General features: G+C 39.0%; 1 protein-coding gene across 4 annotated transcripts in view; it reads right to left on the reverse strand.

Annotated features, from left to right (window-relative positions):
- Positions 1–18,524, reverse strand: part of dscamb (Down syndrome cell adhesion molecule b) — a 203,686-nt gene that overhangs the window by 44,724 nt on the left and 140,438 nt on the right. For all 4 annotated transcript variants that reach the window (XM_057838123.1, XM_057838122.1, XM_057838120.1 and 1 more), the window contains exon 11: positions 12,222–12,401. In XM_057838123.1, the coding sequence (XP_057694106.1) occupies positions 12,222–12,401 (180 nt within the window). The remainder of the gene's footprint in view (positions 1–12,221; positions 12,402–18,524) is intronic.

Raw genomic sequence — 18,524 nt, forward strand, 5'->3', positions numbered from 1 at the left:
GGAAACTTGTGTGTGTGCACATGTATGCATGTGTCTTCACATGATGGAACGTGTCAGACTTAAGGCTGCTGACGTTTAAAGCTCATCTCTTATTCACGAGCAGCCCCTCCTTCTTCCTCCCTGTTGGCCCACACCATCATCTCCCCTCCCACCACCCCCGCAAAGAAAATTGCTGTTTTATTTTGCATAGCAACTATGAATTTTAAGTAAGTTCTATTAAAAGAGTCTGGTTGCCCCAACTCTGATTATTATTGCTTTTTAACAGGGGCTATTTTTGCCCACGAAATATGAAGCCTTGGCAAAGCAATCGGAAGATGAGCTGGTGTTTGCTCAGTGAAAGAACTGAAAAAGGGCACACATTAACACAATGCACTTTTGTGCAAATATCACATGTCAAAATGTTTGTATGCCTGTGTGCCTGTATGCATGACTTTAAATAAGCATGATGTGAGCATGTGTGTCAGTGATATTTTAAGGAGACAAAAATATTTGCTCGGCACATTCTTTTTTTTGTTGTTGTTTTTGGTATTTTGGTGGACAACATTTTAGATTTAGATGCATTCATCCCCTTAGGCTTAGGGAAATTCATCTTCTCTGGCTGTAGCCTACAGAACATTACACACAGTAAATTACATTACACATAACCAGGGGTGAAAGTGGTCCGGAACGGTCCGGAATGCCTTTCCGGTAAGAGATTTGGCGCCGGAAAGGGGCAGAACTGTGCTTTGATCCTGAAAATATCACGGCAACTGTCAAAACCCCATGCTAAAAACAACCTGCCTGCCTACCACAAAGGCATCTCCAAAAGGAAAACAATCTACTAACTTCAGGTTTACATAGTGTTAACAACAAGCATAATAAAGTGTGTAGCATCATCTGTTTCCTCTTTTATTTATTATTTATTTATTCCACGGACTGCACGAAGCTCTTCGTAGCTGCAGCCGTTATCGAGTCAGGTATGAGGGGTCGCTTCGATGTCTGCATGGACTCAGTTGTCCGTTCAATTGGCTGACATACTGATATGTGATCAGCATAGATAGTTACTAAGGGTGTAACGGTACATGTATTTGTATTGAACCGTTTCAGTACGTGGTCCTCGGTTCGGTACGGGGGCGTACCGAACGAGTTTCTGATGTAATGTAAAGTGCTGTGAAATTTAGCGCGTTAACGGGCGGTAATTAATTTTTGGAATTAATCACGTTAAAATATTTGACGCATTTAACGCAAGCGCGGAATGCCCGCTCATGCTTCCCATAATCCCACTGTTACGTCCCACGGACGGCTGCTACGGGCGTAACATTAAGCGAGCCACACACACAAGTTGCAAGTGGACACAAATTTATTCACACAAGTCGAACTCGCAATGAACAAAATATACAAAATGCGGAAGAAGCTGGCTTCAGCGTAAGCCCAGGCCAAAATAACAAACAAAATGAAACTACACTTGAACCCCACTCGCTAAGTAAACCCTGATCGTAAAAAAGAAAAAACAATACAGCCACTACCCTGGCTTCTACACTAAACAAAACGGGTTGAATGAAAACGGCAGTTTACCTCTACTGCTGCGGTGCTCTTATTTACAGTGGTGAACAAAAACGATCCAATAACGAATGACTACAAAATACCTCACTGAAAAAGCGGGAGTGAAACAAAATAGCGATCAAATGCACAGGTGAATGAATGGCGAGCAAACAGCTGGCGAGGAGGTACGCGGCACGTATGCTGTCAAATGCGAAGTTGCGAAGTTGCATTGACTGTAAAATGACGAGCGGTCAGATGACTTTTGTTAACGCTGCCTTTATTTGGTTAACAAGACTCAGGCACAATACAACACACACGCGGGTATGCAAGCTCAAATAACGGCCTAATAGTATTACCCAGAGCCGTATTACCGTGTATCGGATTAGCTGCCCTAAAGCAAGTGTCGTTATTGCCGCAAATGTAAACAAAGCGCTGCATAATGGATACATGTCAGACAGTGGCTAGTTCGGGTGGCCCGTCAGCGGTGGTGACGTTGTCTGCCCGTCCGGCGTCAATCAGAGTACACCACGTTGGGGGGGGGCAGCCAGCTGGCAGACGCGGCGATCAGATGACTGACAGTCTCAAAAAAGATAACAATTAAACGGCCAGGGCTGTCGCACCACTCAGAAGTGCAGTGAGCAGCGTGGGTAACGGTTAAATGTTAACATGGAAGATGGTTGGCCCTCTGGGTGAGGAATTCAAATTAAAAAAGAATATAGATGGAACAACTCTTCACTTCAGTGTTGCAACTGTTCAATGTTGCACATCAGATATTTATTTTAAAGAAAAAGTCTGAGCCAAAGTTATTTTTATTTTGTTTTTCAAAATATCTACATTTCAGAATATTGTATTTTCTATTTTTGAGCAGAATTCTAGCTTTGTGTAGGCTAATGTTCCTATCGTTGAAAGCAGAAAAGTGTGTAGTAAACAACTAGCACATTTCTATTTTGCATTTTGTTTTCTTACTGTACCGAAAATGAACCAAACCGTGACCTCAAAACCGAGGTACTTACCGAACCGAGATTTTTGTGTACCGTTACACCCCTAATAGTTACCTTTGATAGGTTCAAATGTACATGTTTTCTGAAATAGCAAAAAGAAAAAATGAACAAGCTTGTTGAATTAATGCGATAAAAAAGGGCCATACGACAGAAAATTGTTCAGATCTTTAAGAGAAAGGAAAGGAAAAAGTTGAAGAGGCTTATTTATTGAATTTAATAAAGAACAAGTAAATTCATTGATTGCTTAATTTTATTGAAAACGGAAAAAAATATTGATGGGGAGGTTCAGAACATCTTCCATGTCAAAAGAATGCATTATTATGCAATAATATGTATTTTATATATATATATATATATATATATATATATATATATATATATATATACCTGCGTGTACAACGTCACCCCAAACCCCCCCCCCCCCCGAAAACCTTTGCTGCCGATCTGCAGTGGCGCCTCCAGAAATGTTTCATAGGGGTGGCCAGATGGGGCCACTTAAAATCTTGGGGTGGCCAAAACAAAAAGCCATAATTTCGGGTTTTCATTATATTATTGCAGTAAAAAGGTCAGGGGAAAACTATCAGAAAGACTTAAGGACACGGCTACTGATATACTTTGGTGTATTGTGTAATATTTGATGTTACTAATGATTTAATGTGCATAGTCCATAACTGTCCAGTCAACATTTTGAGTTCTACAACAATTCTGTTTTATTGTGTTATGTATACAGTATATTAAGCCTAAGGTGTACATTTAACTTGGGCTGTCAAAGGATTAAAATTTTTAATCGAGTTAATCACAGCTTAAAAATTAATCGTAATTAATCGCAATTCAAGCCATCTCTAAAATATGCCATATTTTTCTGTAAATTATTGTTGGAAAGGAAAGATAAGACAAGACGGATATATACATTCAACATACTATACATATGTACTGTATTTATTATAACAATAACTCCACAAGATGGCATTAACATTATTAACATTCTTTCTGTGAAAGGGATCCACGGATAGAAAGACTTATAAAAATGTGAGTTTGTATATTGTGACTAAATATTGCCATCTAGTGTATTTGTTGAGCTTTCAGTAAATGATACTGTAGCGACTTAACTGTTCTGCCCAAATGCATGATGGGAAGTGGTGCAACGATGACTGTGTGTGGTGGCTGCAAATGCTATATCTTCTCTGCGTTGGGTACACAACAGGGTATTAAGAAAAAGTTCAACTCCTGTCATTCTTCCCCACGTCGCTTCCCACAATATTTATAGTTGCTGTGGGAGAGATGACGACACTTTTGCCAATTAAAAGCACGGTCTCAATGAATGCTTATATCTACTCCACTCACTTGACACTGCCTCTTATCTCTGTATACAAGTAAAACGGCGCCATTGTAGGCTGTTCGGGGCAATGCGTGAATAAGTCGTACCGCTAATGCGTTAATTGCGATAAATATTTTCACGTGATTAATTTTTAAAAATTAATTACCGCCCGTTAAAGCGATAAATTTGACAGCCCGACATTTAACTAAACAAAATAAATGCATTCATTTGGGATGAAATGCATAACTGATGCTACAACAATCTAACGATATACTGGCAAGCAGGGTGGCCAGTGGGGTGGCCAACCAATTTATAGGGGTGGCCGTGGCCACCCCTGGCCACCCCCTGGGGGAGCCACTGCCGATCTGGGTCATGGCACCAATGTAACCGGTTTTGAAACGCGCCGCGTCCCAATGCATTCTGCTCCCACCTCTCTAACTAGGCTGGGACGCAAACCCACGCCGCGCTCAGTATTGACAGTGTAGGGACGCTAACCACTGCGTCATCAAGCTCGAGCCAACGGCACAGCTGCCAGCATCAAAGGGAAGGTTCTCCATGCCCCGCCTCACACACGCAGACCTGCGTGTACCCGTCACACTCACCCCTGAAAACCTTCGCTGCCGATCCAGGTCACGGCACCAATATAACTGGTTTTGAAACGCGCCGCGCCCATTCCCACCTCTCTGACTAGGCTGGGACGCAAACCCACACCGCACTCAATATCGACAGTGTAGGGACGCTAACCATTGCGCCATAAAGCTCGAGCCGACAGCACAGCCACCAACGTCCTTACTTGAAGGCATCAGAGGGAAAGTTTTCCACGCCCCGCCTCATACATGCGGACCTGCGTGTACCTGTCACCGATGCATAAGGTAACCCCAGCCTCTACTGTAGTGTCTATTCTATGCGCCTTATAATGTGGTGCGCCATATAATGTGGTGTACCTTTTTTATGAAAAAGCTTTTAAATTCATTGAAGGTGCGCCTTATAATGCAGTGCGCCTTATAATGCAGAAAATACGGCACACAGGGAAAAAAATTAATAAAAAGATAAGACGAAAAACACAAAATAACTGTAAAATTAAAAAATCCACCTCAGAGAGTCGACACATATACATGCCTAGGCTGTACTTATCAAATTCAATTCTGTTCCTTCCACAAATAATGAAAGAGAAGCAATTTCAGTTAGAGACCTCCCCAAGAAGAAGAAAAAAAAAACAGTGAGATTTTGAGACCAGGCATACTATAAATGTGTCAATCAGCTCTGGGAGAAAAAGGACAATTCCAATGTACAGTATTGTACCATTCCATGGAGCTTGTTCAGTTGCTCCTTAAATTTACAGGTGCGCTACAGTCCAGCAGAAATTAGACAAATCTACTTATCTATGTGAGCAAACACTTGGTGAATTCATCATCATCATAAATTCATCATGACTAAATAAAATTGAGAAGGATTTATTAAGGAGATTAAATATTTTATCATACATAAAAATGTTCACTTGATCTACAAATGATCTATCCATTTGAAAAATAAAATGTGGCCCTCTGACACACAGGTTTTCCACCCCCTATTGTGAATCTTCAATTAGCCTAAGGATGAACAACAGGCCATGCAAACGCCATAGTGGGTATTTGAACTTTGGGGCTTTTGAGGGACAGACATGCTATGCCCTACCACACTATGATTCCTTCCAAAATTTCATGCCTCGTTTTTAACGTACTGTATACAGAACCACAGAGCCATTTAAAGCCATGACAAACTATTTAGCATGCATAGTGGAATGCAGTCATGTATCACACTCATATTCATTTAAGAGTAAAACCCCTTCATTAGTCTTGCCATTTGCAATAAAAGCTAAGGATGATTTGTGAGCACCAAACAAACATGTTTTTTGTTGGGTTTGTCCACTTTGAACATGTGCCAGCAATGGAACTTGAGCAAATTGTGAAATAATGCCTTATTTATCGTTTCATCTTTCTCTCATTGGTGTAAATGAACGAAGGAAGTCAAAGCAGCCATAGATAGCAACTAAAGGAGATAAACGTTCAGACTGTTCTTTTTCCCCTGAGCTCGTTGTCAACCTCTAATTGATGTATTGACAAATTTCAACGAGGCAGACAAGCAGGCAATTCCACTTGCTTATAAAACAAGCACACATACAAACACACACCGGCACATATGAACACGCCTATTAGGTGCTGCAAGTGTGACACTGATAAGGCATAAATAAATAAAAATGCAAGACAAATATCAACAAAAAATAATCACTTACTGGGCACTCATTCTTTTGTCGATAGGCCCATGGTTCGACTACAGTGAGGCATATGGCACCTTAGCCAAGTTCAATGTATGACATGGGGTTCCTCCAGCTAAGAGGTACTTCTACTTTTTTACTTGGAAAAACACTGAGGGACACAATAAAAAAAAAATACGGGAAGTTTTGTCCTTTTAAGCTTTCTCAGAATTTTCTTAAACTGCATTTCAAGAAGTCCAGAAAATTAAACCAAGTAACAATAAATATAAAATGTAATGTCTTCTATTTTTTGGAAGCATTATTTGTATCGCTGGATAGGCTGAATTAAAGGGTATTTACTGAACAACATTACTTCACCTCTTGGGGAAAAATAGGTATTTTTTGAATAGATTATTTCAAATACAAAATATTGACAAAAGCAACGTGATATAACTACTGATATAACTATCACACTAGAATGTCTGTATCTGTATCCTCCCTTTTCCCTTTTCTACATAGTGAGGACACAGACACCAATCAGAGATGAGAAAAAAACAACAGTTCTACTCCTAATTACCAGAACCCACCATTCACTGAAAAACCTGGCTACTGTAGTTTTACAGAATACTATATTTCTTGTTTTTGATTTATACTGTAATCCGGCATGTATTGGAATCACATTTGTATCTTTATGGTATGACTACTACCCTACTACTTGGACAGCAGTAACTTTTAAACAACAGATGTTTTGCAATAACTGAAGCACTATATTATTATTATATATAAAATTATGTAATTTGCCATTTTGTAAAAAAGGAACTTTCTCTAATTTGCTCAAAAACACCCCCTCCGAAAACGAAAGTGTGCCAGATGTGTATGTTTGAAGGACGACGTAATGAACGGGGTGGGTCTGGGGGTCTTAACCATACAGTCTCATTTTCAGCCGTTTGAGACAGCCATGATGCTTATGCAATTTTCTGTTAAGTTGTATATGAAATATATTGTTTCATCAATCAACTCAAGGTAAAATTGTTACATCCATGCACTTTAGAATGATGCAACGTATACCGCCAAAATTAAATAACGCCTGGAAAAATAGCAATCGGGCCACACGAAACAATATTTGAATGCAATGGCAAATAAAATCTACATTAGGGTGACCATATGTTCTCTTTTGCCTGGACATGTCCACTTTTTACATCCTGTCCGGGGCGTCCGGTGTTCATTACCTTTCGCGGGACCAATTGGCTTGTGTTTAAATTGACTGAAACTTTGCACAGAATACTACGTTACTGTGCTGCCTGTGACAAGTTCCCAGAGAGCATGCCCAGTGGTTGGTTCCGCTAACAGACATTGGAGCAGTGTTCCATCTTCCCCAAAATGCCTAAGCGCAAGTGTATCTTCACAGATGAGCTGCAAAAAAATGTCCCACGTACCATCCCAGGCGGTGCAATACTATTTCAAAGACACTTCTTGAACAGAGTTTCATACTTATTTGTTGAGTAACCGAAAACTGCTGGGAGAGATCAGCTCTGCAGCAAAATATGCATGGGCAGACAAGCAAGATAAAGAAGAAAAGCAGAGAGAAGAATAAAACTAGAAAGAAAAGAAAGAAAAACTAAGGACTAAAGTGACATTTTTTGTTTGTTAGTATTGTTGTGTTTGATTTTCATTATTTCACTGAAAAGAGAAAAAAGCTTTTCATTAAAGCTGGATTTTCTATAGAAGAGGTATAATTTTAAAAAATGGTTTCAGATTATTTACTTATCCAGTGAGAATTGAAAGGACAACTATTACTTTGTTCAAGGATGATTTGCTAATACAGAAGAGACATTTTTTTCTAATCATTATTTCATTCCAGTTTTTTTACATTATTATTTTAGGAAATATAAAGTCTGTTGAGTAACATCTGAGAATTTGAATTTGTGTCTTTGGTTATATAGCTATTATTTTGTTATAAAACTGGATTTCCGAGCCATACGGAAGAGGCATTCTTGATATATATTAAAGTGATACAGCATCGTTGAGTGAACTTCGAGTATAATTTAAGTATCCCGAGGCTGGGCCGAATGTCCTCTTTTTTGGAAATCAAAATATGGTCACCCTATCTAAGTGCAAATGAAAATGACACTATCAAAGGAAAGTCACCATACCAATGTGTAAATTGAACAATAATTCTGTACCTAAATAGTACAAATACATATAAAATTAATAGAGAAGATGAATTGTACTTGCGTGGTAATTCTTGCTTGTACCGTTTGAGTGAACCCAATTACAAGTGGTACCAGTACCACACTTTGAGAATCACCACATAGAACAGTACATTTTGAGTGCATGGACTAAACATTCTATGTAATAGTAATGTACCAGTATTTAAAAGTAAAAAAAAAAAAAGTAAAAATCTGTTTCTGCCAGTGTTTGTTCAGTGGGTGGTGAAAAGAGGAAGAAACAGGGTCAGAGGCACAGGTCTACTTGCTGCATAGCAACTGGCTGATGCAGCCATCAAAGTGACCTATGGATAGATAGTCAGAGCTCATGCTTGTGTAAGCGCCTGCAGCTGAGGCACAAACAGCACGGCGGATCGGAACCTTCGTGCACTGCGAGCCTTAATTACACTGACACATGAATATCCATAACATGCCAGGCGATATTAACAGTAATATATTGCTCTCGCAGGGGATATCCAAACAGATTATTATCTTTGGAATGAACAAGGGAGGGTGACACTTAGCAATGGAACTTTTTCACATCCTGTTTAGATGGAATTTATTGAAGTTATGATCTTGCCAAAATACAAGTGGAAGTAAGCAGAGGAAATATAGTGCTACGTCATTATATCAGCAACATGCATTTTTGACTTGTTCCCTTTTGAGCAGAACCAGGAGAAATAACACGTGTCATTTATTTTGTGATTTCCCCCATAATTGTTGTGGGCCTGACTAAATGTATTATAACACCATTTACCATTTTGAATCAACTTTGAAATGGTAACAGACTTTTGCCTTTGCCCTACCAAGAAAATAGTTTATAATATTCATGAAGATCCAATCCATGTGGCTCATGAACTATTACATATTTTGTGCAAACGTGAAATGAGCATGGTGTATTTCGTTTTTTGAATGTTTCTGTGAACTATCGTATTTTTCGGACTATAAGTCGCACCTGAGTATAAGTCGCACCAGCCATAAAATGCCCAACGAAGAGGAAAAAAACATATATAAGTCGCACCGGAGTATAAGTCGCATTTTTGGGGGAAATTTACTTGATAAAATCCAACACATAGAACAGATATGTCATCTTGGCAATTTAAAATAAAAAATAAAAATACAATAGAGAACAACATGCTGAATAAGTGTACAGTATGATAATGTTGCATGATGCATGAACAACTAAATGCGAATGCACTGTCCTCACCAGGACGCTACGGCTCGGTCCTGGCTATACAGCGAGCTAAACTCCTTAATGACGATGCTGGACGTCCGTGTAATTTGCTGGCTTTATTTTGGCCTTCGTTATGACACCATCATTTGAAGAGTGAAACTAAAAATAGAAATAATACAAATCAATTTCGTCCTCGATTCCAAACAGGTTCGCATCAACGTGAATAAATCATAATTAGCTGCTATCGTAGCAATGAAACGATTATCATGCATTCACTAGCATTAGCACATCGTTCCAACCACACAACTGGCTCTAAGTGTACGATCGCGGGTGAAAAACATACAACAACAGAAAAGATGATACACACAGGCGTTGCCTCTGTAGAGATATTTTACAAGCATAAACAATGAACGTAGGTTCGCAGCCGTGTTTTTCTCTCTCTCGCTAACTCGCCCACTCTCTCAGAGCTGCGTAGCTGTCCGTCTTCTTCTGGCGTCTGAGCGCTCTTCTTCGCGTAAACAAGTGCGAGTACGCCCCCACTTGGGCGTGAAAGCGTCACAAACTAAAAGCATGCATTTCAATATAAAAAAGCCAATAATACAATTGAACACACTTTGCTAAAGGCAGAACGCGAACATGGCCGGTATGTTAACGTAACATAGCTATTAAGAGTTATTCACATAACAATAGCATAAAGAACATGCTAACAAGTTTACCAAACCATCAGCGTCACTCCAAAACACCAAAATAACATGTGAAATGATATAATAATGTGTTAATAATTTCACACATACAGTAAGTCGCACCCCCAGCCAAACTAGGAAAAAAACTGCGACCTATAGACCCTACTCACATGACGTCACAACCACGCCTCCGTGCCATATTGTCCGTCAACTCGTCGTGTTGACGCATTACCGCTACGTAAATTCCTCCTATTATGGCGTGTTTTTCTGCTCGTTAACATTAAGAATCAAAATGGTGAAGGCGTGTGTGGCGGTTGGTTGCAATAACAGAGAAGATAGACGGAGAGACTTGAAGTTCTACCGTATTCCGAGAGACCCGGAGAGGAGAGCGAGATGGACTGCTGCAATTCGACGAGAAAACTGGGCTCCAAACGATTACCACAGATTATGTTGTAGTCATTTTAAATCTGGTAAGATGCATTTAATATATATTTAGAGGGTTTTGGGCTGACAACCACAATTAAGATCATTGCGAGGCTAATCGCCGACAACATACAGTTTCAAATTCAAGATGCTTATTTCTCCCACCATCATTACATTTTGAATAATATTTAGCTGGTACCAAGTGAAAGAAGCTGGCCTCGTCTACGGATCATCAGTTAAACAGGTGTGTCCAAACCTTTTGCAAAGGGGGCCAGATTTGGTGTGGTAAAAATGCGGGGGGCTACCATGGCTGATTTACATAGAACAATATTTTTAAACAAATTTTAGCAAGCCCTTCTGTGTGTCACATTTGCTTTATTTTTTTTTTTAATTCATAATTTCAACAGTCTCGTCTTTGTGGCGTTCTCTTTCGACACTCGGGCTCTTGCCAAATACTGCTGCTGTGAAATTAAAGTAGCTTCAAGTTGCTATAATTTCTCGCTGCGTATCTTCCCTGTAATGTTGTCGTACATGTCAGCGTGTCTTGTTTGGTAATATCATTATCGCGTCACATCGAACTCTTTGAAAACAGCGACTGTCTCTTTGCAAATGAGGCAGACACAGTTGTTGCGTGTTTTATTGAAGAAATAGTCCAATATCCACCTATCCTTGAAGCGTCGGCTATCGCAGTCAACTTTTTTTTTTGATTGATTGTCGCCATTTTAGAAAATTGGAAGTAAAGGGTCACAAGGGGTAATGTTGCTTAGAGTGCTGCTCTTAAAGTTTTTCAAACTTTGGTGAGAATAGGCTGATTTTGTGTGGACAAGATAGTTGTAGTTATCAGGGTAGCAGAAGTCAGGCAGAGAGGGAGAAGACGGCGGGTCGAAAAATATAGATTTAGGCATCAAATATGGATCTGGCGAATGGATAGACTGAAGCTTTTCCACATAACGCCTTTTATGCAACGCATCCAATGAGTTTACAGCGTCTGAAAGCAACGGGGCTTACATGAATTGCACTATAAATTGCACGACAAATTGAAACCATTGAGAATGCGGATAAACAAAGACGGATAATATGGCGGCCGGATACAGCGACACGTCATTCTGTGACGTTGGTGAGTAGGGTCTATAGTCCGAAAAAATATGCTAAGCTATTCTTGTGCCAGTGAGTAGATTGTAGACGGCTGTTGATTTTCATTGAAAACTTGCAAGTTTAGCTATGCTATAATTAGGCATTAATTTATAGGCAGATATACGTCCAAATCTCGCAGCCAACAGTCACATGGCTCATGCTTCACGAATATATAACGCGTGCTTGAAGGGAATGAACCTCGCAATTATACACTTTTGAGCAGCGTTATGAGTAGCCCCTGTTGACTGCAGGATTGAGCTTCCTGGTAATAAAGAGTGGAGGATTTAACATATTACTGTATTTGGACAACTTGAACTCTGAAGTGCTGCACCTTATAATTGAAGTGAAAAAAAAAAAAAAACTAAAAAAAGAGAATTTCTCAAGTTGCTTCAAAGACAAATAATACCACTTCAATTTTAGCTCCACAATAAAAGTATATGACTAAAAGTGTCTCGGGATATTTCCAGAATAAAAGATCACTGTAGCCAGAGTGGACCATTTAATGCGAATGAGATCAAGTTTCTTACTTTTGACTGTGAGGTACATGGACTTGCTGACGTCAGCACCCACGTCGTTGCTGACCTTACACAGGTAAAACCCATTGTCGTCCTCCAGCACGTGCTTGATCAGCAGGGAGCCATTACTCAACTGCTGGATACGAGAGCCGCTGTTCAGGAGGATTGGCTGGAAGAGGGGGACGCCTGCACCTGTGGCAGAGATAATGGCAATATTTATTTTACATACCAAAAAAACAAAAAAAATTTCTTGAGCAATTTTTTCCTTAATTTTTACTAATATTTTTCTAATTCATTAGTTTCAATAACAAAAATACCTACATAATTTATTGATATGAATCAAAACAGTACATTTCTATTAAACTATTTTTGAAGAATCTATACAGTTATACAACAAATCTTTAAGGACTCAGGAGTATAATATACTGTAAATGTAGTGTGCAAGGAGTAAGAACAGCACTTGGTACATGAGCAATGGGCCATATTGTTTATACACCAGATATTTTTTCAGGTAGGTACAGTTAAGTATAAAGGACAATAGCAAGAATGAGAGTAAGTGTGGAATAAAAACCTATTTGCGAGTCTAAAATGAGCATTATTTAAAGTGTGAAAAAAAAAAAAAATCAGTTTAAAATGACGATTATTTACAAATGCAATTTGACACCAAACAATTGCATTTTCATTAATGGTTCCTTCATTGAATTGTTTGCTAGAGATTCCACCCTGCATTCAAATTCAGAGAGAAGGCACATTTGGGCATTATGTGTAGTGTAGGAAAATGAAGAAAATTGGTTTTCAATTATTTCAATTTTCAGCACTGCTGATATTGCTCAGGGTCCCAGGATGCTAAAGGCTTGGAGGTTGCCAGCCAATCACAGGACACAAATGGACAATCAACCATACATGTTTTTGGGACGTAGCAGGAAATCAGTGCACCCAGAGAAAACCAACACAGTCATTAGGAGAACATGCAAACTCTACACAATAAGGCCAGAGCCTGTGTTTGAACCCTTGGTCTTAGGCTGTGTTTGGACTGCAGGCATATCTGATTTCAACTGAATTCTTTCTTAAATCCGATTTCTAGGACTGACTGACTGTTCATACTATTTTTGGCAAGTGTCCAAATTGCATCTGGGCCTGTTAGAACTAGACCACATTATTGACCCATCTGAGAGGATGCTGTGGCAACAAAGGAGTCATCCAGTGTAGAGTGATGTCAAAATCCATCTGAACTGTTCAGACTGAGAAGCATTTTGTCCATATCGGGTGTGAAACTACATCTCGTATGTGTTTTCAATCAGTCACCAAAATCAGATTTCTGTGCATTGTGACAGTTCAGACAACAAAAGAGCCATCTACAGTGATCCCTGGATTTTTGCAGATAATGGGGACCATAACCCACTGCGATAAGTGAAAAACTGCAAAGAAGCGCTCCCAGCCCCAAACCCTCCAAAAATTTTTATTAATTAAAAAAAAAAAACTTTTATGTAAATATATGTTTAATAAATAGTTTTTAAGCACTTCAAATGTAATAAATATCATACGTTTTAAACATGTTATTGTCCCACCGACTTATTTTTAAACAAGAATAAAGTAGAAAAATGCTTGTCTTTATTAAATGTCTCATTGAGTGAGTCCACTTAAATTCGTTCAAGCGGCTCACTTAGACACAATGAGTTGCCACAGAAACTGTTTCACAAGCTAAACGATGATTGACGCATGCGGCGCTTTGAAGTTTCGGCTTCCATGCATCTCTGGCAAGAAAAAACCTTAACACAGGCTGAGCGAGCCATACAATATGATTAAAACTAAAAATATAAGTAATGTGTGCATTTTATGTAATTTATACACTTTTAAAGTACAATAACTCTCTGAATTCTTTTTAATAACAGTGTTATGCTGTTGCTAATCAATGATGAGTATTTCCTATCATTAATGCAACTTCTGGTTGCATGGTTTTGCTGATGGCTTTGTAGTTATTTATGTCTGTTGACTCATCCAAAGCGAAAGAAAAAAACAGTGCCGCATTTATGTACTGACGTCCTGCTGATAAATACGATACTCCTCGTCTTTTTTTCTTTTTGCCATAAGTTTACTCTATGATCTCACGCACATGCACACATCGACCGCTATTTTCGACAGCAAAATACGGCAACCCCACTCGAAGTGTCTCTGCCTCATCTGCGTTGCCCATCCGCATGATAGATAAATAAATTGACACAACGACATGTATTTTGCCACTTTCCTACTAAAATTACCGCATACCAGCCTTCTAGTTGCCATTGACCGTCGCCGTTTCGCGCAATGCGCTGTTACCAATCTGCACGGTTTGGTAATGCAGTGCTATCAACTTCGAACCGTAGTCAGGAGTGAACCGGCGATTTCTGTGGCTCATTCGTCGTCTCTCCTCCGCCCGGTTCTTCCTTCGGGGAGGTGGCATAGTGTATAAAAACATATAGACGTGTTGGATGGCTTTTTATCAGAGACTTTATTAACACAAACAAAAACCATTGGGGGAAACCCTGCCACTCAACATAGCACTCCAGCGCAACTCTCTCGCTGCAGCTGTCTCTCTCTCCCCTTACGCTTGCCCATTTCTTCTTCTGCACTAAAGATTCAATATATATATTCATATTGAATCGGGACTGCGCCACCTTGGGGATGCCGGTAACAGCACAAAGGAGTATAACGAAACTTTTTTTTTTTTTTAATAATTAAAGATTTGTCTGCGAGCCAGATGCAGCCGTCAAAAGAGCCAGATCTGGCTCGCGAGCCATAAGTTCCCGACCCCCGCCTTAACATCTGTCAATCATCGTTAACTTTAATAAGCAACTCCAGTGCACTGCCTAACCAAGAAAAGCAGAGAGAGGGAGAGTGAAACTTGTGATCCTTGATCAGGACAGCTCATCGTATTAATTTTCTTAATTGGACAAAAAAAAAGCTGTGATGGACTGAGGGTGTGAAGTTTGAAGCGCGAAGTAGTGAGGGATCACTGTAGTTTCAATCTAGATGTGCTAAAAAACGTATTTTGGCTGCCATTCTGAACATGGCCTTAGAACTCTCAGATGGAAGTCCTATTAAAATGACGATCACACAAATTTTGTGCTGGATCTTATACGCCTGCTTTTACTAAGAAGTGTCCACTAGGTGTATAGATCCATTAGCAGTGGCATATATTGGCAGAAATCGCACTAAGATCAAAACTGTGCTTTCATCTGAGCACGTGTTTAGAGATTAGATGACAAAGCCTGTCAGATTCTGGGAGGATTGTCAACATGTTTCTTAACACCAGGTCTAAATACCAAAACTAGCAAACAGCTGCCGATTGTAATGTCGGGAGCTGAGCCGCCAATGAGAAGCGATCAAAGCAGACGTAATGCTTGTGTTGAACAAGGCACCAGATTGAGGCAGAGGGAGAATCTCAACGTAAGGCTTTGCAAGTCAGATTGACTGTACAGTATTTAGATAAGGATTAATATGACTCTGAGTGGACAACACTTTGGATTTATTCTTTGTTTATAAGATGATGGAACAGAAGGACACTTATTCATGTTAATGATTTTAAAATGATGTAATGTTCCTTTAGCAAAGACAATAACGACATATCTCGAGAGCACATGCTGGTAAATTACTTTTTTCTGAGGTCTTTCTGACATTTAAATGTGTTGCGCACTGCTCTTTCCATATGATTTATAAATTTTCTTTTCTCACATGGTAAACTTCGATCTATTGAATGATATTAAAGTAGTCTTACATGTGGCTACGTCACTAACATGAATTTTAACAATACAAAGACCAGAAACCCTCTTCTATTGACCATTACGGATTCCACTTAGCTCATTTACTATGAAATGGCTATGAACTGAGTCAGACTTTAGTCATTGTTTGAAGTTGTAAAAATTAGATCATTTAGTATGCTGTGCTGTGTTTTTTTTTTTTTTTTTTTAATGAAAACTTGATCAGGTGGCCTGTAGAGCACAGGGTCAAGTGGTGACTTTGCTTTGGTTCCCCTGTCTCTAAGTGAAAAGCCAGGGAGACATGTTACTCCTTGAATTATGGATTTTGCATAACCAATCAGAGTTGGTTGTTATGCTAATAGCAACTGACCTTTACTTACACTTCCATATTTCCCGCAGACATTCATCTGGCTCTTTGCTACTAAGAATATTGTAAGAGGGAGCCAGACCACCATTCTTCTGACATGAAATCCGCCAGTGCAGCTGAAGGCCCCAGAAGTAAAGCAATAGGGAGTTTGTAATGCACTGCATAATGGCACAAAAATTTATACCGTTTGAAAGGCAATTAATCTGCACACGACATTATATACCCTCACAGAATCTCTCATGATACTTGAACTAAATGAGTATCACTAGGATTAACATGTAGTGTGGAATAATAAAGCAGAACAGGAAATCAAACCTGTTGACTCTAACAACAGAGAAAACGATATGGCCGTGTCCAGGGGTGAAAGTGGCTAGAATTTCTTGACGGAACTCCCTGACTCATTTTTTTTTTTTTTTTTTTTTTTTTTTTAGAAGGGGGGCAAACCTCCTAAAACCACCGAAATCCAAAAAATCAAGGGTTCAATCCTGGGTTCCAGCCTTCCAGTTTGGAGTTTGCATGTTCTCCCCGTGCCTGCGTGGGTTTTCTCCAGGTACTCCGGTTTCCCCCCACATCACAGAAACATGCATTATATGCTGATCGAACACTCTAAATAGTCCTTAAGTATGACTGTGTGCGCAAATGGTTTTTCGTCTCCTTGTGCCCTGCGATTGGCTGGCAACCATTTCAGGGTGTACTACGCATATTGCCCATAGTTTGTTGGGATTGGCTCCAACGCCCCTGTGACCCTCGTATGGATTAGCAGCTCAGAAAATGAATGAATAAAATGTTTAACACATGCATTAGGCTACTGCATTACACTGGTACAAGGCAGAAATGAGAAACTGATTTCCATTCAAAATTGTATTTTTTCACTGATTTACAAAATTCCATCTAAAACTCCATCTAATTTTTATTTTTCCCTCATTTCTTCAAATCTAAAAGCAAAACCTCAATTTTAACTATTTAATGACATAGGATGTACTTTAAAATAGAAGATAGTGTAAACATTGACCTTTTTAAAAAAATAATAGAGATATACTGTAAGTAACATAAATGAACAAAAAATAAGTACAAATAACATACATTATGCACAGTGAAATAGAATATATTTAGAAGACAAAGCAAACATTGACTTTTTTTTAATATAAGGAAATAGATAAGTAGCCTTACATAAATGAACAAAAATAAGTCCAAAGTGCACATTAACATGGAAGATTAAAATAAAATAGACCTCATCAAGTCTTTCCTTTCTCTTAAAGATCTGATCAATTTTCCATTGCATTGCTCCTTTAATTCAACAAGCTTGTTTTTTTCCCTCTATTTGTTGTTCCAAAAAACGGAGAGAGCTGTGGCTGCAGAGAGAGACGCTGGGAAGAACTACGTAGAAGAAATAAATGAATGATAAATATCGGTGGAGACGAATGACGCTACACAAGCACTTTATTAGGCTTGTTGTTAACACTTGTGTATGTAAATCTGATGTTTGTAGAGGGTTCTTATTGGAGATACTGTACGTGTGTGACAGCGTGGCAGGTTTTTCTTTTTAAAACATGGGGTTTTGACAGTTGCCGTGATATTTTCGGGATCAAAGCACTGAAAATTTTGTCCCGGTACGCCGTTCCGCCGCATTCCGGCCCCCTTTCACCCCGGGCCGTTTCTCTCCAAGTTAAGGGTGAATATCGAATTTGTTGAAATTACATTTGACTATTAACATTCTTTTCTTTTCTCTTTTTAACTTTTATGACATTTAAAATTGTTCAATTGTAAGTCTAGCAGGGAAGTAATGATTGGATCAGTTTCATCATGGACAGATCAATTAAAATTTTATTTTTCCAATATTGAAATTTGACACCGAATTCATATCACAAAGCATCTCAGAACAGAACAAGGGTTACGTTGAACCTTTCAACAAAAAATAGGTGTGTTTGGTTCTTTGCAAAAGCAACCTGTAATTCCGCCAAAATGTTTAAATTTAATTTTTAAATGTATTAATTCTAGCACATAAAACCATCAAAACAAGAAGAAAAAAATTCAAAGGGCATGTGAACTCTAAAACTTACTTAACTAAAAACTTTATTAAATAATGTCTATAATTTCCCACCACTCTGACTAATGTAATGTACCGTAGAGGGTCCTTTGAAAATGGCCTTAAATCTTAGATTCCAATCAGAAATGGTCAGATAGTGTTAATCAGGCATGATGCCTGCCTGT

Source organism: Corythoichthys intestinalis, chromosome 6 (assembly GCF_030265065.1).
Source record: "Corythoichthys intestinalis isolate RoL2023-P3 chromosome 6, ASM3026506v1, whole genome shotgun sequence".
Classification (NCBI taxonomy): Eukaryota; Metazoa; Chordata; class Actinopteri; order Syngnathiformes; family Syngnathidae; genus Corythoichthys; species Corythoichthys intestinalis.